Source organism: Schistocerca nitens, chromosome 12, assembly GCF_023898315.1.
Source record: "Schistocerca nitens isolate TAMUIC-IGC-003100 chromosome 12, iqSchNite1.1, whole genome shotgun sequence".
NCBI lineage: Eukaryota > Metazoa > Arthropoda > Insecta > Orthoptera > Acrididae > Schistocerca > Schistocerca nitens.
In genome coordinates, this window is record NC_064625.1 from 34180885 (window position 1) to 34201494 (window position 20610).

General features: G+C 44.6%; 1 protein-coding gene across 3 annotated transcripts in view; it reads left to right on the plus strand.

Moving 5' to 3' along the window:
- Positions 1–20610, plus strand: part of LOC126215379 (calcium-binding mitochondrial carrier protein Aralar1) — a 725301-nt gene that overhangs the window by 445708 nt on the left and 258983 nt on the right. Inside the window, exon 1 of one of the 3 annotated variants that reach the window (XM_049942073.1) lies at positions 248–388. The exons of the other annotated variants lie outside the window; for them this stretch is intronic. Within the exon in view, the coding sequence (XP_049798030.1) occupies positions 353–388 (36 nt within the window). The 5' untranslated portion in view covers positions 248–352. Of the gene's footprint in view, positions 1–247; positions 389–20610 lie in introns of those variants that run through there. 3 annotated transcript variants of the gene reach the window in all.

Genomic DNA, 20610 nt, shown 5'->3' on the forward strand with positions numbered 1-20610 from the left:
TTTCACTGTTTCGAAACAGCGTATCGAAACATTACATTGTACTGTTTCTTTTGTTTCGAAACAGTTACGTGTTTGTTTGCCCATCTCTAGTGGACCTTAATGGCCGGATGTCGCCAGTGTTCGTCCGACGGAACTCGCATAAGGGGAGTAGTCGACGTCGCCGTGTATCGATAGATCGACCTCAGGTCGAACGTCACAGCCGGCGGTCCGGTATCTCTGACGCTGGGAGAGAGAACAACTGCCGAGGCGTGCTGATAGGCGAGCGGCGGCGCCAGTCTGCGCGCGAAAGGAGCGTGTGGCGTGTTGCGTGCGTGTCGTGTGCGTGTCGCGTAGTGCGCGAGCAGCCGGCGCCATGGTGAAGGTGAAGGACGAGCACGGCCGGATGAGGGTACGTAGAACGCCAGCCCGCCACGCCCCGCGCTGTCTCCTAGTAACGCCACCTGCTGATCGGCCGGCAGTGGCGGCGAATGCCTGAGTTCTGGCCAGCATATCGCAACTAGCTGCACCCCCTGTTGCCACCCGTCTCCTGCACCCATTGGCGCGTTTGTGTCAGGCGTGACGTCACGTGCCGTACCCGAATAGCTGTCGGCGCGCTGTGCTTGCTGGAAGAAGCTCTTCCGTAACTAGAGGTCAGACCAAGGACTCTCCGGCGCGAGCTGAATGGAGGCAGTCCGACTCGCATTTACAACGTTGGTGCTAAAGTTTATAGCATTTTCGTTTTCCATGTTGGTACTCCGATTGCTACGGGTTTATTTATCACTTGTCGTTTTTCATTATTGTAGTTGACAGTTGCAGTTTGAGTTTACTTACAAGGGGGTCCAGAAAAATGTAGAGACTCTTTGTTGGTTACTATCTTTGAAATAAAACGACGTATCGTTGCAACTTTTCGCGGTAGCGTAGTGCACTGATTTTTCAACACCACTTGGCGCGGGTTTTACAACAGATCACAGTGCAGCAATGAATGAAGTAAGATAGTCGTTTGAGCAATGCAAGGCCGCACAGAACTGATACGGCTAGTACGAAAACATGATGTGAAACGGCAATGGCGTAACGCGTACGGAACTCTGCCACCAACAAACAGATTATCGTATTCGGGACAAACTTGGTTCAAATGGCTCTGAGCACTATGGGACTTAACTTCTAACAAGGGAACCTCCCCATCGCACACCCCTCAGATTTAGTTATAAGTTGGCTCAGTGGATAGGCCTTGAAAAACTGAACACAGATCAATCGAGAAAACAGGAAGAAGTTGTCTGGAACTATGAAATAAGCAAAATATACAAACTGAGTAGTCCATGCGCAATACAGGCAACATCAAGGATACTGTTAGCTCAGGAGTGCCGTGGTCCCGTGGTTAGCGTGAGGAGCTGCGAAACGAGAGGTCCTCGGTTCAAGTCTTCCCTCGAGTGAAAAATTTTTTTTCGCAAAGTTATGATCTGTCCGTTCGTTCATTGACATCACTGTTCACTGTAATAAGTTTAGTGTCTGTGTTTTGCGACCGCACCGCAAAACCGTGCGATTAGTAGACGGAAGGACGTGCCTCTCCAATGGGAACCGAAAACATTTGATCGCAAGGTCATAGGTCAACCGATTCCTCCACAGGAAAACACGTCTGATATATTCTACACGACACTGGTGACGGCATGTGCGTCACATGAAAGGAATATGATGTCGACCCACCTAACTTGTACACTTGGCGAATGGGTAAAGAAATTCTTCTACCTTGCCCGGTTTAAGTTTTCTTGTGCATGTGATAATCACTCCCAAAAAAGTGATGAAAACATAAGAGTTAGTCACATAAACTGCAACAAATGAATGCAACAGTTTCACAGTCGCACAGTTTTCCCTGTGCTCTGTCAAAACATATGTTTTTCATACAACGTCCCCATACTACGGCGCAGTTACCTCGCATCGGACGGACAGATAATAATTGTCTGAAAATAAAAAATTAACCTTTTCACTCGAGGAGAGACTTGAACCAAGGACCTCTCGTTCTGCAGCTCCTCACGCTAACCACGAGACCACGACGCTCCTGGGCTCACATTCTCCATGATGTTGCGTATCTTGCACATGGACTACTCAGTTTGTATAATTTGCTTATTTTTTTCATAGTTCACGCAACTTCTTCCTGTTTTCTCGATTGATCTGTGTTCAGTTTTTCAAGGCCTATCCACTGTGCCAACTTATAACTAAATCTGAGGGAGGGTGCGATGGGGAGGTTCCCTTGTAAGGTCATCAGTCCCCTAGAACTTAGAACTACTTAAACCTAAGGACATCACACACATCCATGCCCGAGGCAGGATTCTAATCTGCGACCGGAGCGATCGCGCAGTTCCACACCGTAGCGCCTAGAACCGCTCGGCGACTCCGGCCGGCCGACAAACTTGAAACCGACGGTACTGCTCAGGATGTGTACGAGGCTTGGAAGTTCAATAGTGGCAACTATTTATTTACAGCTCGTACAAAATAGATACGTGTTTCAAAGTAGTCACTAGCATTGTGTACAACCCGTTGTCAGCAACTTGGAAGTCGTAGGAAACTCTTAGCAGTGGCTGTTGTGTTTGACAGTCCGAGCGGCGCGGTCTGTTGCCCGAGGAATTTGTAGCAGTTCTGAAGCGAATGCCGTGAAGTGTTTCCTTCAGTTTAGAAATCAGGGAAGTCAGGGAAGTGCTCGGAGAAACCAGCTTACAGACGTAATAGGAATAAAATTACGCGGTGTCTATTTTTTTATTTACATTACTTAACTGCGGATACCATTTTAACTATATCTTATAAAAATGTGCCGAAACTGACGGCCATCAACCTCAATGTAAGCATGACATCAGCGAACAAGATTCTGACGCTCCCTGGCAAATATTTCTAGTGTGTTTCGTATCACATCACTGGCAGCTACAGTTCTGGCAACTAATTCCATGGCCGGCCGCTGGTGGCCGAGCGGTTCTGGCGCTACAGTCTGGAACCGCGCGACCGCTACGGTCGCAGGTTCGAATCCTGCCTCGGGCATGGATGTGTGTGTTGTCCTTAGGTTAGTTAGGTTTAAGTAGTTCTAAGTTCTAGGGGACTTATGACCTCAGCAGTTGAGTCCCATAGTGCTCAGAGCCAACTAATTCCATCTCCGTATCCACTGGGGTCTCATACCCAAGTGACTTTAGATTCCCCATAGGAAATAATGGGATTCAGGTCAGGTGACCTCGCAGGCCGGGGAATAGGACCTCCCAATCCAGCGACCAGGAAATACTGTACCGGTACTGGTCCATCGTATTGTGCTGTAAGGTTCAAAATGGTTCAAATGGCTCTGAGCACTATGGGACTTAATATCTGAGGTCATCAGTCCCATAGACTTGGAACTACCTAAACCTAACTAACCTAAGGACATCACACACATCCATGCCCGAGGCAGGATTCGAACCTGCGACCGTAGCAGCAGAGCGGTTCCGGACTGAAGCGCCTAGAACCCCTCGGCCACAGTGGACGGCTGTGCTTTAAGTCTCTGAATAGCGCTGAGTAATGAAAGGCTCTGTCGTTGATTCATAGCACGTTCTGTCATGGGACAGTGTAAATACGATACAACAGAACCAACTTAAGGGCAAGTAAACAAAACTTGAATCATGACTTCCTGGTAGTCAGGCTCGTCATCCTTGTTTCCTTGTAGGAAATAATGAATGTGCATGTAAATAAACAGCACAGGACGTGTAAACGTGTACACATGTTAGTTGTAAATAAGTTGGAAACCAGTAATGCTACACACAGCGGTAGATAAGTTTACTTCCGCATCTCTTTCAGCTGGCTTGTCCGATCCCAGGTTCCCCATCTCAAATTGTTCAGTGGAGCATTCTCTGTTACATTTTTGCACGCCCTTTCGAAAACTGTAGATAACTGCATCATCTCAACAACAAAAAATCTGAAGTTGCTATTAATTGTGTCTACATGAACATTAATACGTAACATGAACAGCAAGCGCCCCAACAAACTTCCTTATTTAACTGATTATATATTTATTGAATGTAGTCATAATGAATATACTGAAATATCTTATGAACAGATAAAGTGCAAGATCTATATTCACTCGAGATCGTAAAGTTGGTCTATAAATCTGTCGTCATGTTTGTTTCCATCAGGAACAGCGGTGTTAACGAGAAGTAAAAATGGAGGGGGCAGCATCGATCGTACTTTTCTTTAATCTGCTTATTGCAGATCGATTTCAGCCACTGTGTAGCTGCCGGCCGGTGTGACCGAGCGCTTCTAGGCGCTTCAGTCTGGAACCGCGCGACCGCTACGATTGCAGGTTCGAATCCTTCCTCGGGCATCGATCAGTGTGATGTCCTAAAGTTAGTTAGGTTTAAGTAGTTCTAAGTTCTAGGGGACTGATGACCTCAGATCTTAAGTCCCATAGTGCTCAGAGCCATTTGAGCCACTGTGTAACTGCGTTCAGTGCTACATGAATAGAAGAACATAATGAGAATCAGACACTGAAATATAAATTACGATCAGATCACAAACACAACTACTGGCCATTAAAATTGCTACACCAAGAAGAAATCCAGATGATAAACGGGTATTCATTGGACAAATATAGTATACTAGAACTGACATGTGATTACATTTTCACGCAATTTGGTCGCATAGATTCTGAGAAATCAATACCCAGCACAACCACCTCTGGCCCTAATAACGGCCTTGATACGCTTGGGCATTGAGTCAAACAGAGCTTGGATGGCGTGTACAGGTACAGCTGGCCATTCAGCTTCAACATGATACCACAGTTCATCAAGAGTAGTGACTGGTGTATTGTGACGAGCCAGTTGCTCGGCCACCATTGACCGCACGTTTCGAATTGGTGAGAGATCTGGAGAATGTGCTGGCCAGGTCAGCAGTCGAACACTTTCTGTATTCAGAAAGTCCCGTGCAGAATCGGCGACATGCGGTCGTGCATTTTCCTGCTGAAATGTAAGATTTCGCAGGGATCGAATGAAGGGTAGAGCCACGGGTCGTAACAGATCTGAAATGTAACGTCCACTGTTCAAAGTGCCGTCAATGCGAACAAGAGGAGACCGAGACGTGTAACCAATTGCACCCCGTACCATCACGCCGGCTGATACGCCAGTATGGCGATGACGAATACACGCTTCCAATGTGCGTTCACCGCGATGTCGCCAAACACGGATGCGACCATCATTTTTCCTCCGAAAAAATGACGTTTTGCCATTAGTGCACCCAGGTTCGTTGTTGAGTACACCATCGCAGGCGCTCCTGTCTGTCATGCAGCTTCAAGGGTAACTGCAGGCATGGATCTCCGAGCTGATAGTCCATGATTCTGCAAACGTCGTCGAACTGTTCGTGCAGATGGTTGTTGTCTTGCAAGGGTTTGAGACGTAGTTGCACGATCCGTTACAGCCATGCGGATAAGATGCCTGTCATCTCGACTGCTAGTGATACGAGGCCGTTGGGATCCAGCACGGCGTTCCGTATTACCGTCCTGAACCCACGGATTCCATATTCGGCTAACAGTCATTGGATCTCTACCAACGCGAGCAGCAAAATCGCGATACGATAAACCGAATCGCGATAGTCTCCAATCCGACTTTTATCAAAGTTGGAAACGTGATGATACGCATTTCTGCCCCTTACACGAGGCATCACAACAACATTTCACCAGGCAACGCCGGTCAACTGCTGTTTGTGTATGAGAAATCGGTTGGAATCTTTCCTCATGTCAGCACGTTGTAGGTGTCGCCACCGGCGCCAACCTTGTGTGAATGAATGCTCTGAAAAGCTAATCATTTGCATATCACAGCATCTTCTTTCTGTCGGTTAAATTTCGCGTCTGTAGCACGTCATCTTCGTGGTGTAGCAATTTTAATGGCCAGTAGTGTACATTCGCTTGTAAACCTCAAATTTCCGTACCAGTTATATCCAAGTCAAGATGACCCGCGGTAAATAAAATCTCGCATGGTGCCACATTGACGCTAAAGTCAACAAACAGTTAAACTAAGCTTGCTGCTCTCCTGCCGTTGTGGCCGAGCGGTTCTAGACGCTTCATCTGAAACCGCGCGACCGCTACCGCCGGTGGTTCGAATCCTGCCTCGAGCTTGGATGTGTGTGATCTCCTAAAATTAGTTAGGTTTAAGTAGTTCTAAGTTCTAGGGGACTGATGGCTTCAGATGTTAAGTCCCATAGTGCTCAGAGCCATTTGAAACATTTGAGCTTGCTGCTCAAATTTCGATGCAGATAACCTCGGTATGTGATTTGAGTAGTACGTACCCCTTTCTTTACCGTGGTTAGTTGTATACTAATTTTTTTTAATGGTGGGCAGTATTTGAACGAGTTGGTGCTCCGTCACATTGCAGGTTATTTGTTCGTCAGTTCTTGGATGGATCGGTACAGACGGTCCAGTATCATGGCCACCATCATACATAGTCCCTCCTGATTTTCTTTGTAGGGTTATATTAAGGATACAGTATTCACTTCACCAGTTCCTCGTGCGCAAAGTATTGCGGCACGAATTCAAGATGCTGTAGACGGGGTGATAGAATATATGTCGGTAAAGACATGGGAAGAAATTGAGTATCGCCTGTACTAGATCTTCCAAGGGAAACAAACGGAGCACATGTGAAATTGTACGCAAAAGACATCTTAATGAGTGACGCTACCATTTGCAACAAACCGCATAACTGTTTACAGGGTGGTCAGAAACAGTCTAAAGAGTTTGTGAGGGTGTTGGAGGGTAGGTTGTGCAGAGAAATAAGTCTTAAGGAAAACTTCGATACGTTGCGCCGATTGCGAGTTAATGAGCATTGAAGTTAGCCAATCACGCTGTTGTGCGCGCAAATTTAAGCGTCTCGCCACGCACAATTAGTGTCGGTTGTTGCGTCCGCGGTGGCCGAGCGGTTCGAGGCGCTTCAGTCCGGACCCACGCGTCTGCTACGATCGCAGGTTCGAATCCTGCCTCGGGCATGGATGTTTGTGATGCCCGTAGGTTAATTAGGTTTAGGTAGTTCTAAGTTCTAGGGGACTCATAACCTTAGATGTTAAGTCCTATAGTGCTCAGAGCCATTTGATCCATTTGTCAGTTTATAACACTCCCCGTCTGCTACTGCTATACCATAACCTTAAAGTAGGAGGCAGTTTGCAAAACAGAATTATTTTGTTATAACAATTATGGTATAAAGCAACAGAGCAGTGTTACCCTCTGAGAGGAATTTTGTTATGTTGACCGTGTTGTTCCTAACGGAGGTGGCTTATCGGAAATGAAAGTCAGAATTACGTAAATATTTGAACAGTAACAAACGAAATTTTGCCTATCTGCACTGTTTAACTGAGAAAGAAAACGGTCGCCATCCTAACTAGGCAAGAGAATGATTAACATTATCGTTTAAGAAAATAGTTATTAGTAATTTTAACGAATAAACACAACCTATACTTTGTCACACGCGAGTGCAATGAACTCTGACACATACATATGTTTATGGTAAGATTGAAACTAACAGTTGGACCAGCACAAACTATTTGCAAAATTATAACAGATACCAAAACACACTTTTAGTTTCAGGCTAACACGAAGTGAATGGTCTTTATAACATTACTATTAATATGCACTTCTAATACACAAGAGAGACAAATAGCAAACATGAGTATATTACGTTTCACTACTGCAGCTTTCTCACTTTTACTACAGCGAAACACGATGTTGACAAAATTGCAAGAAACTGACTCACCTTTTTGAATTTACTACAGACAACAATGTGATCATTTGCTCTTTAAGCCTCAGTCTTAAGAACTTTTATTTTTGAAGTGAGCACCAGCACTTTAATAAGCAGTTTTGATAGGAATATTTTCAGCAAACAACATTTACTATAACTCACTCTCTTGCCACATTAACTTTAACTTTCTTTTTACTATGTTGAAGAGGCATTAATGAGCAAAATATTGGGCTTTTAATGTTCTTTTAGTAAGGACACTCGGATATCACTTTAGCTCAAACGGAGAGGAACCTGAGAGGTGTTATGATGAGGAGAAAAATCAGGGAAGGTACATAAATTCAGATATAAATTACCTTATATTTGAGCACATTAGCACATCCATTAAGCAGATCATTCACTGTACATCATTATAGTATTACGTTACAGTGATTGCGCAACGTGGTGGCAACTGCATGTTGGTAGGTGGAATCGCAGACAGAATTTCTGGACTCTGTCATTTCTTGGTGGCGACGACAGATACAAATTCCAGAATAGTTCCAGCTATTTATCCATCCATCCGAGGCATTGGAAAGCGGCAGGAAAAGCCTCTCTCGGAACCAGCACGATATGCAACATTTACATGACAGTGCACAGTTTCGTAGCTCGTCCCCGACTCGTAGCTTGTCCCCGACTCGTAGCTTGTCCCCGACTCGTAGCTTGTCCCCGACTCGTAGCTCGTCCCTGACTGACTATCAGTTCCACCTTTTCTACCTAGGCCAACCACAATTTGCGCGCGCTACACAGTTCCGTTCCCGAGGGGAACCATTACACCCATTACACCCTTTACATACAAACTAAGAACCCTAAGTGAGGATCAGCAGTTTACATAACAGTAACCAAATACATTAAATGAAACAGAACATTTGCACATATTGACGTTTCTACCAAAAATTATTCACACAAAATTACAGTCATATACAGTAAATTTTGTTCCCTCCTCCCGGGTTCGATTCCCGGCGGGGTCAGGGATTTTCTCTGCCTCGTGATGGCTGGGTGTTGTGTGCTGTCCTTAGGTTAGTTAGGTTTAAGTAGTTCTAAGTTCTAGGGGACTTATGACCACCGCAGTTGAGTCCCGTAGTGCTCAGAGCCATTTTTTTTTTTTGTTCCCTCCAAATGGGTCAAAGCATTTAAACGAGAGATATACTACATCGCATAGAATCAGACCATGACTCAAAGTTTTTACAAAGAAAGGAGTATACAGTTTTATGTTATCTATTCAAACAAACACATTTACAGAAGCACAGCAATCTAACCTTAAATGAAATAAAAGCAAAATAAATCAGTACATCATTAGAGCTATGGTGTTACAAGTTGTTCTCATAACGTCGATGATTGCGAGTGAGACTGCTGAGCCTTTGCCACTGAATCGATCCTTATTACCGTCCCATGTCCAGTTTTTGTGTCGCTCTCTTGTTCGGTGTAAGGAAACCAAAGGAAGAATACGCTTGGTGACACCGTCTCTGGCGGGCAGCTTCAGTTTCTGCACGCAAGTGCCTGACTGGCTAAGTTCGACACTGACTCGTAAACGGCGAAATGTACCGAACTTTTTTTCCTAACAATTATTTCTAAGCACAACCTGTCCTGCAGCACCCTCACAAGCCTTTAAGACTACTTCCGACCTCCCTGTATAGCAACGTTCCTTATACGTAAAGTATTGTAGACACGGGAATACATTCTCACCCTGTATAATAACACTGAAACGTGTATGTTACGTTTAAAACCTACTGACAGTGTCTACGAAGCCGGAACTGTAGTAGTGTCACCAGAAGAAAATAAGTAACACTCAGATGATTTAAACATTATCATTCAGACAGTTTTACGTGTCTGTGACACCTAATATCAAGAAAATAATCGAAATTGTAATAGTGGACTCTATGAGTTAGTAGATTTGAACAGTCAAAAGCGACGATAATTTAACTGAAGATACAACAAATGCATGGGGCCTTAATAAGAATGGTCTAATGAATAAATGCAATACTTTTAGTAGCTGTGTGACCAGTTACGAAGTCTCGTAACCGGTTGGCCCTGACTAGTCTTAGCACGCGATCTGATTGCATAAAATAAAAATAAAGAATGACAAGGAATTTCCATTAACACAATAGATTAATTAAGTCCCCTGCAACTATAAAGGCTGCGGAACAAGAAAGCACAAGTGTAACTGTTCTGTGTGAGGTAGTGTGACTCAACGTACATGTATCTGGCTCGGTTCTTTCTCAATACGACAAAATATTTTAAACACCGTTTACAATGAACTAATTGAAAAACCAGAAATACTATAATTGCACATAGAAACCAGAATTACAAGTCTAATAAATGAACACGAGCCAGATGCTTTGTTGACTGTACCTGTGAGCAAGAGGGACTGTCATTAAAGAAAACTGTAATACCTTTCTACCTCATTATACAGGGTGTTACAAAAAGTTACGGCCAAACATTCAGGAAACATTCCTCACACACAAATAAAGAAAAGATGTTATGTGGACATGTGTCCAGAAACGCTTGATTTCCATGTTAGAGCTCATTTTAGTTTCAAAAAATGGTTCAAATGGCTCTGAGCACTATGGGACTTAACATCTATGGTCATCAGTCCCCTAGAAGTTAGAACTACTTAAACCTAACCAACCTAAGGACATCACACACTTCCATGCCCGAGGCAGGATTCGAACCTGCGACCGTCATTTTAGTTTCGTCAGTATGTACTGTACTTCCTCGATTCACCGCCAGTTGGCCCAATTGAAGGAAGGTAATGTTGACTTCGGTGCTTGTGTTGACATGCGACTCATTGCTCTACAGTACTAGCATCAAGCACATCAGTACGTAGCATCAACAGGTTAGTGTTCATCACGAACGTGGTTTTGCAGTCAGTGAAATGTTTACAAATGCGGAGTTGGCAGATGCCCATTTGATGTATGGATTAGCTCGGGGCAATAGCCATGGCGCGGTACGTTTGTATCGAGACAGATTTCCAGAACGAAGGTGTTCCGACAGGAAGACGTTCGAAGCAATTGATCGGCGTCTTAGGGAGCACGGAACATTGCAGCCTATGACTCGCGACTGGGGAAGACCTAGAACGACGAGGACACCTGCAATGGACGAGGCAATTCTTCACGCAGTTGACGCTAACCCTAATGTCAGCGTCAGAGAAGTTACTGCTGTACAAGGTAACGTTGACCACGTCGCTGTATGGAGAGTGCTACGGGAGAACCAGTTGTTTCTGTATCATGTACAGCGTGTGCAGGCACTATCAGCAGCTGATTGGCCTCCACGGGTACACTTCTGCGAATGGTTCATCCAACAATGTGTCAATCCTCATTTCAGTGCAAATGTTCTCTTTACGGATGAGGCTTCATTCCGACGTGATCAAATTGTAAATTGTCACAATCAACATGTGTGGGCTGACGAGAACCCGCACGCAATTATGCAATCACGTCATCAACAAGGATTTTCTGTGAACGTTTGGGCAGGCATTGTTGGTGATGTCTTGATTGGGCCCCATGTTCTTCCACCTACTCTCAATGGAGCACGTTATCATGATTTCATACGGGATACTCTACCTGTGCTGCTAGAACATGTGCCTTTACAAGTACGACACAACATGTGGTTCATGCACGATGGAGCTCCTGCACATTTCAGTCGAAGTGTTCGTACGCTTCTCAACAACAGATTCGGTGACCGATGGATTGGTAGAGGCGGACCAATTCCATGGCCTCCACGCTCTCCTGATCTCAACCCTCTTGACTTTCATTTATGGGGGCATTTGAAAGCTCTTGTCTACGCAACCCCGGTACCAAATGTAGAGACTCTTCGTGCTCGTATTGTGGTCGGCTGTGATACAATAAGCCATTCTCCAGGGCTGCATCAGCGCATCAGGGATTCCATGCGACGGAGGGTGGATGCATGTATCCTCGCTAACGGAGGACATTTTGAACATTTCCTGTAACAAAGTGTTTGAACTCACGCTGGTACGTTCTGTTGCTGTATGTTTCCATTCCATGATTAATGTGATTTGAAGAGAAGTAATGAAATGAGCTGTAACATGGAAAGTAAGCGTTTCCGGACACATGTCCACATAAGATATTTTCTTTCTTTGTGTGTGAGGAATGTTTCCTGAAAGTTTGGCCGTACCTTTTTGTAACAGCCTGTATACATTACACCAACCGAACAGCGTCTACTCTCTAGCCCAACAGAATAACAACTGTCCTCGACATCCTCTGAACTTTAAAAAAAAAAAAAAAAATCCTCTGAACTGCTACTGCTCAGTGGAGGCGGTGGAATAATAATCTTTGGCGCAATTTCTGGCGCTGTAACTCAGTGTAGCCACCTTTCACAATTGGCTCTCATTCACGTGGACCGCTCGAGCCCACCTTTTGAATCTAGCGCCAGGTAGTGCGTGGCGCTGCTGACGTCACAGTGGAATCCCTGCTGCTGCTGCTGCAGCAACTGTAACTCAGGATGCTAAGTTCACCCAACCTGGATATGATGTGACGTCATTATGACGTATATACGCTTTTGTCGATTAACACACCTATCGACTTTTACGAACGTTCGAGATTCTAAACTGTCGTCAGCTAGTGGTTTGTTTTGACACGTGCGAGTCTGAAAACAGCAGTGTGTGGCAGCGTATATGTATTTCGCCAAAATAAAAGAGCCGGATATTAACAGAAATATTCCTGACCGTGGCCTTGAAAACACCACGTAAAAAAGTGAAGTCTTCTTATGCCCCGACCAGATTAGATTGTGTGATTGTTGTATTGAATGCTTACGCCGAAAATAATATTTATTTATTATCATCATTTTAGTATGGTTTCATACAAGTGGTCTTGTCAGTACATATTAGGTTGTAGCAGCATACTCTTGCTGACTTTTTTTCCTTAATTTATATAGCTGAAAGAGAACTCGTACAAGTTTGTTAGCTAAGTAATTTATATGTCCATCCCAAGATAGTCTTTTATCAACCATAATTCCAAGTAATTTTACACTCGGACCGCAGAGACAGGTACCTTAGTGTCCAGTAATGATTGATGTGTAGAATGATTGAATTTCGAACTTAAAAAGAAAAATATGAGGCATTGTTGAAGAAAAATCGTCGACCGGAGATGAAATACGAGGGAAAGTGGATTTCTCAATGTAATCTTAACCAAAGGTTAGTGTGTAATACTGATTGACGTATGAAATGATTGAATGCAGTGTCAAAGCATTCCATGGTGGTAAGCTTTCCTCTCATTAGTCTCTCGAGTGCTGAATACATAATTAGAGACGAGCAAACGGAAAACAACGCAGTACAATACACGATTTAAACGCAAGGAACGCAAAACACATTTAAACGAATGGCGCAGAGCACAGCGCTACCCTGTCACAATCTCTCGAAAGTTCACAAAAGTCGACTAGTCGATATACGGTTTCTATCGTTTTCGATGTAGCGTATATACGTCGAAATGACGTCACATCGTATCCGAGTCCGGTGAACTTAGCATCCTCTACTCAGTCCATTCTCAGCTGCGTCTGTCTGCTGGGATGGCGGGATGTGTGTTCGTCTGCACGAGCTAACTGCTCTGCTGCCGCTTGCGGGGTATTGCCATCGCCTGATGAAGACATACGGGCACAGTCTAAAGACGCTCAAACATTTTGTCAAACTATGCTTGCCAAATATTTTACCGCGTTCGGAGCAGTTTGACATGTTTGTCAAGCATAGAGCCTGTTTGACGTGTTTGCGATAAAGTTTGATTGACGGAAAGTTCCACAAGACGTTGTTTGTTTCGACGTTTCGCGGCATTTTTCAGTGAAAAATTGTTTTATTATGATTTAATTCACTGTACCGTGAGTTCCCACTACTATGAAAACTATGATCAAGGATAAGAACAAAATAGCACTGACAGTTACCAAAATGGTAGAAGTATTACATCTTTACCAGCCGTACACAGGGTGCAGCGAAATTCGGGCACTCCAGCTTCGTAGCGCGGCTCCTCACATGCCGGCGATAAAAAAAATGTCTGTCACATAATTTCGTCTGGCGAGAATATCCGGTAGAGAAAGGACGTTAAAGAGCTTCACGGTAAATGATGACAGCCAAAACGGTTGCAGGATAAAGATTTATTAAAGTTCTTGACCAAGGTTTCGGTATATATAAATATACCTTCATCAGAAGTAAAATATCTAACATTACATCCTGCAATGAAGATTAATAAAACAATTGTGCCAAAGGTGTCGTCAGTAGTTGGTCAAGAATTTTAATAAATCTTTATCCTGCAACTGTTTTGGCTGTCATTTACCGTGAAGAATTTCAACAGTTGCTGTTTCAGCCATGTTTAAAATCTTGAGACGTTAAAGAGCGGCCATCTGGCTACACCGTAACAACACGTATGGTAACCACCTCTGACAGCACATGTTAATCGTGCTGCTCAAAATTTACAACATTTTGTAACGCCGAACACAACAAATACGTGGTTACACAAATAAGAAATAGACCGTTGAAACAATTAATGGGATCATGGTGATAACACATACAAATTGTAACCGAGTTCGGACATAGCAAAACACGTTGCTAGTCCTACTGGTAACGTAAGGTCCTAACGAAATGTATTTGGACCTGAACGAGGCAAGAATAATAGTTGGTACTAATCTATGTGACCGTTAGAGGAGGGCACAAAGAAAACAGGTTTCGCTTCTAGTAGAGGAAGCGGAGCGAATAAATTCGAGCCCACGACGTGGAAAGGGCATCTTTCAAAGCTGACCAATGTTCCATTTCTACGAATGTCGTATGTAAGTGCAAATGTTTTCCAGAGGACCCGCTGCAATCGCTGTTGACGATTAAGATGCCAGATGCCGTACCACTTGGACTACATTTACCAAATAAAAACATTCTTGAACCCAGGATCGAACCCTCGGTCTCCTGCATGCTAACCCAAAACTCTACCCACTGCACCAACTCTGCAGCACGACCAAACGTGTTGACAGAGCTAGTTACCATACATATGGTTACAGTGTTGCCAAACTGCCACTCTTTAACGTCCTTATTCTGCCGGATGTACTCACCGGAAGAAATTTTGTGACAGACTTTTTTTTTTTTCGCTGACATGCGGTGAAGAGTCGCGCTGCGAAGCCCGATTCCGCGAATTTCGCTTCACCCTGTATTACACATGAAGAGGTTATGAACAAAATAAAAATTTTACGCATACAGTGACATACAAGCGGAGTGGAATGAAATAAAAGAAATCGAAGTTCTCCGGTTTTTCCACAGACACTGTGGGTTATACAGTATGTTCCCACGTTCCGGTATTTTAATTACCTGTCGTTAGAGGCCCAAGTAGAAGAGAATAAATTTTCGCACACTTGTGTCTCTGTTTTTCAGTGTGAGGGCAAATTAACGCTGAAAAAGTTATTAAGTTTCGCTGTGCATCCGCAGAAAGTTGATGTAATGATCAGGTTCTGAGCGAAACATTTCCATTAACAAGTTGTAGCTGCAAATTTCTCATTTTAAACCATTCCCTTTGGCCGACGTCTTGTTGTTTGTTTATCTTTTTTTTTTCTTTTCAGTGCCAGAGTCGATGTTAGAAATGCTTTATCCGCATTTGTAGCCATTCCCACTAGTGCGCAAAAAACAGCACACGCGAAAGCCTCTGCTTTAAAAGTAAGGTTAAGGTGACAAGTTTCCGTAGCACGTGTGCGGGTTCGTTTGTCACATCCGTGGCTAGGTACGAGCGAAGTTGAAAGACAAGTTTGCTCTTTCAGGAAGGACTGGATAAGTTTTAAAAAGCTTCATTATCCATTAGGTGAAAGTTGACGTAATCATCGTGTTCTGAGAGTAACATATCCTCTAGCATATTTTCAAGGGTAAATGTCTCATTTTACGCCGTTCCCTGGACCAGAGTCTTGTTTTCTCCTTCTTTAAACACAGTGCCCAAGTCAATACGAAGACTGCTTTGTCTGCATTTGCGGCCGTTCTCGCTACTCTCCACACACACACGAACACACATAGCGTGTGCATCAAAGTGAAAAACTGACAAACATTGTTTGAGCGTGTACCGGTTTGTTTGGCAAGTCCGTGGCTAGATAAGAGCGATTTTGTCGAACACTTTTGATCGTTTACGTGGTCTTAGCTCAGTCACGGCTTCCCTGCACAGTTTTGTTATACTCTGCGACAACAGCGCTCCAAGTGGACAGGAACCTTCACTTCTGAACATGTAATAAACGTAAACATGCTTCATAGTAGGCCGCAAACTATGGACCATGTCTACGTTTATTGAGCATCTGCAGGCTGTGGATCCCTACAAATACAAAATTTTAATTACTTCTCAATACGATATCGGACGAGTGCGAATCGTATCGTTTGTACAAGGTGTTGGGAAATTCCCATTGCAAACTTCAAGGATTTGTAGAGGGGTGTGAGTACATGATACACACATCAAAACAAGTTTTGCATCATCCCGGTTCCCAGAACTCCTAAAGGTAGACGTTGGCTGTGGATATTGTATCACAGACACAGTCCCTTTTACCGTTCATAAATGTCACTAAACCCGTCCAAAGATGTAATCAACCATGCATGAGTAGCGCCTATTAGACGGAGGGGGTCCGGCAGCCGATCAGTTGCAGTAATTCACCGAGGAAGAAGGTACACGGCTCGTGTAGTTAACCATGCCTAGATGGTGAATACCGCGGTTCGATCGCGCTCGCATTGTTACTTTGTTCCAGGAAGGGCTCTCGACAAGACGTGTCCAGGCGACTCGGAGTGAACGAAAGCGATGTTGTTCGGACATGGAGGAGACAGAGAGAGATGAACTGTCGATGACATGCCTCGCTCAGGCCGCCCAAGGGCTGCTACTGCAGCGGATGACCGCTACTTATGGATTATGGCTCGAAGGAACCCTGACAGCAATGCCACCTTGTTGAATAATGCTTTTCGCGCAGCCAGAGGAATTCGTGTTACCGTGCGCAATAGGCCGCATGATACACAACTTCACTCCCAACGTCCATGGAGAGGCAACCACGACACCATGCAGCGCGGTACTGATGGGCCCAACAACATGCCGAATAAACCGCTCAGGGTTGGCATCACGTTCTCTTCACCGATGAGTGTCGCATATCCCTTCAACCAGACAATCTTCGGAGACGTGTTTGGAGGCAACCCGATCAGGCTGAACGCCTTAGACACACTGTCCAGCAAGTGCAGCAAGGTGGAGGTTCCCTGCTGTTTTGGGGTGGCATTATGTGGGGCCGAGGTACGCCGCTGGTGGTTATGGAAGGCACCGTAACGGCTGTGCGATACGTGAATGTTATCCTCCGAGCGACTATATCAGCAGCATATTGGCGAGGCATTCGTCTTTATGGACGACAATTCGCGCTCCCATCGTGCACATCTTGTGAATGACTTCCTTCAGGATGACGACATCGCTCGACTAGAGTGGCCAGCACGATCTCCAGACATGAACTTGCCTGGGATAGATTGAAAACGGCTGTTTATGGACGACGTGACGCACCAAATACTCTGAGGGATGTACGCCGAATCGCCGTTGAGGAATGGAACAATCTGGACCAACAGTGCCTTGATGAACTTGTGGATAGTATGCCACGACGAATACTGGCATGCATCAGTGAAAGAGGACGTGCTGCTCGGTATTAGAGGTACCGGTGCGTACAGCAATCTGGACCACCACCTCTGAAGGTCTCACTGTATGCTTGTACAACATGCAATGTGTGGTTTTCATGAGCAATAAAAGGGCGGAAATGATGATTATGTCTATTCATATTTTCTGTACAGGTTCCGGAACTCTCGGAACCGAGGTGATGCATAACTTTTTTTGATGTGTGTATTTTGAATAAAAATGGTTCAAATGGCTCGGAGCACTATGGGACTTAACTGCTCAGGTCATCAGTCCCCTAGAACTTAGAACTAATTAAACCTAAGGACATCACACACATCCATGCCCGAGGCAGGACTCGAACCTGCGACCGTAGCGGTCGCTCGGTTCCAGACTGTAGCGCCTAGAACCGCTCGGCCACTCCGGCCGGATTATTTTGAATAGGAACCCATGTCCGGAAATGTACCGTTTTCCTTCAAAAAATTTTAGAATTCGTATGTGCAGCGCGTCCACGCTTGCTGAGGCAAAGAGGAAAGCCTCGGAGTTGTTTGTCCTGCTGTGCAATAGGGCAGACGGTCGCATAACGTCATTTAACGTCTGTCTTGCTGCGAGAAACCGGGCGCGCGGTGTTACCGTGGAGCACCACAGTCATTCCTCATCACGGTGGAGGTACCTGCTTCTCGGAACCGCTGCGTAACTTGGGCAAGTTCGTGCGGTGGCGTGCTACGTTGCGTAAAACGTTCGTGGTACAGCCGACTAGCAGCTCTTCCGTTAACCCGAGCTTCGCCATACACAAGTAGCATGTCTGCGTATTCCGAGAACGTGTACCGAACCACGTTTACTGTATTGCACAGGCATTAAAAAGTAATAAATGGATGTTTGTTGTGTTTCCTTTTTAATTGTTACTTAATACTTGTACTGCATCACTCCTAGTTTAGGTCTACAAGAAGAAGTCAACGAGTTAAACATCTGAATTGGAACTGTCATGGAACGGAAACGGTATGTTTTCGGACATGAGTTCCTATTGAAAATATTTCGTACTTACTTCCTGTACGAGTCGCAGATGTATGTAACGGGAATTTTCGAACACTTTGGAGTGATTTGTAATGGAGGTTTTACAACGGGTGGGCGCTACAGTCTGGAACCGCGCGACCGCTACGGTCGCAGGTTCGAATCCTGCCTCGGGCATGGATGTGTGTGATGTCCTTAGGTTAGTTAGGTTTAAGTAGTTCTAAGTTCTAGGGGACTGATAACCTCAGAAGTTAAGTCCCATAGTGCTCAGAGCCATTTGAACTGTACGTACGAGGGGCGTATGAAAAGTCCGTGCAAAGTCGGAGAGATGGCACCACCGGCGTGTATCGAGGTCATGTTTAGTTAGTAGCATCTTTGGAAAGAATTCACACCAAGTTTCAGCCATATTGGTCTATTTCTTTCTGTTTGGCATTCGCGTGAATCAAGGAAGTCCAGTGATTGTCAAAAAATGGACGAAGAAGAATTTCGTGTGGTGATTAAAAATTCCTATATGAAAGGCAAAACGCCTCAGGAGGCTAAAGAGAAACTTGATAAACATTACGGTTACTCTGCACCTTAGATTAGAACAGTTCATGTTCCAAAATTTTCGGAGTGGCCTTATGGGCACAAGTGATGCTGAACGTTCTGGACGCCCTGTGGAAGTTGCTACTCCAGAAATCATTGATAAAATCCATGATATGGTGTTGGATGACAGAAGAGTTAAGGTCAGTGAGATTGCTAGTGCTGTGGGCATCTCGAATGAACGGGTACATAATATTTTGCGTAAACATTTGGACGTGAGAAAGCTATCCGCAAGATGGGTTCCGCGATTGCTCACGCTTGACCAAAAACGGAAGCGTGTGAGGTGCTGCAAGGATGGTTTGCAGCTGTTCAGGAAGACTCCGCAGGACTTTCAGCGTCGTTTCGTCACTGTGCATGAAACAGGAATACATTACTATACTCCTGAGACCAAAGAACAATCTAAACAATGGGTTACCAAAGGAGACAAAGGAGAATCTGCGCCAAAAAAGGCGAAGACCAGTCCTTCGGCCGGAAAGGTTATGGCGACTGTCTTTTGGGAATCGCAAGGGACAATCCTCATCGGGTATCTGGAAAAGGGTAAAACTATTGTAGATGCATATTATTCATCTTTATTGGACCGTTTGAAATCCAAGCTGCAAGAAAAACGCCGGCGATTGGACCGCAGAGAAGTCCTTTTCCATTACAACAATGCACCAGCACACACCTCAGCAGTTGTGGTCGCAAAATTAATGGAAATAGGACTCCAACTCGTTTCACATCCCCCCTATTCTCTAGACTTGGCTCCCTCGGTCTACTGTTTGTTCCCCAATTTGAAGAAATGACTGGCGGGACAAAGATTTTATTCAAACGAGGTGGTGATTGCAGCAACTAATAGATATTTTGCAGACTTGGACAGTTCGTATTATTCGGAACGGATCAACAAATTAGAACACCGTTGGACGAAGTATATAAGTCTAAAAGGAGACTATGTCGAAATATAAAAAAGGTTTATCCCAAACACGTAAGTAGTTTTTATTTTTGCACGGACTTCTCAAACGCCCTTCGTAGTGCCATAAAAGTCCACATTAACTAAGAAATGGGGCCGCACTATATTTGTGTTTCTTTAGTCTCGGAGCAGTTCTTTTACGATTCTCTTGTAACCTATAAATATTTACTGAAGAATGTCGTTTTCTTTTAAGAACAGAAAATGGCTAGTAAACAACAGAAGACCTGATATTTTGCAGAAAGATGTCTTCTCAACAAGATGAAGTTCAGTTCACTACACTTGCAGTCAAATCAGTGAATGTGGAACGTACGAAACTTGTATACTGACGTTGCACTCACAATGGCTCCATGCATCCACCGTCACGAGGGTAGACATGTCTGAAGATGATCTCTGCACGACTAAAAGCGGTTGCCATTCCGTAAAAATAAACACCATTTGCGATCAGGACACTGTTTCTTCTAACATTACGACGCAACATCGCTGATGTTCCAGTTAAGAGTTCGCCGGCTGGTGTGGCCGTGCGGTTCTAGGCGCTTCAGTCTGGAACCGCGTGACCGCTACGGTCGCAGGGTCGAATCCTTCCTCGGGCATGGATGTGTGTGATGTCCTTATGTTAGTTAGGTTTAAGTAGTTCTAAGTTATAGGGGACTGGTGACCTCGGAAGTTAAGTCCCATAGTGCTCAGAGCCATTTGAGCCAGTTAAGAGTTCAAAAATTACTGACCAATCTTGAGATTGCGCAATGGATGTGCAGAGTAC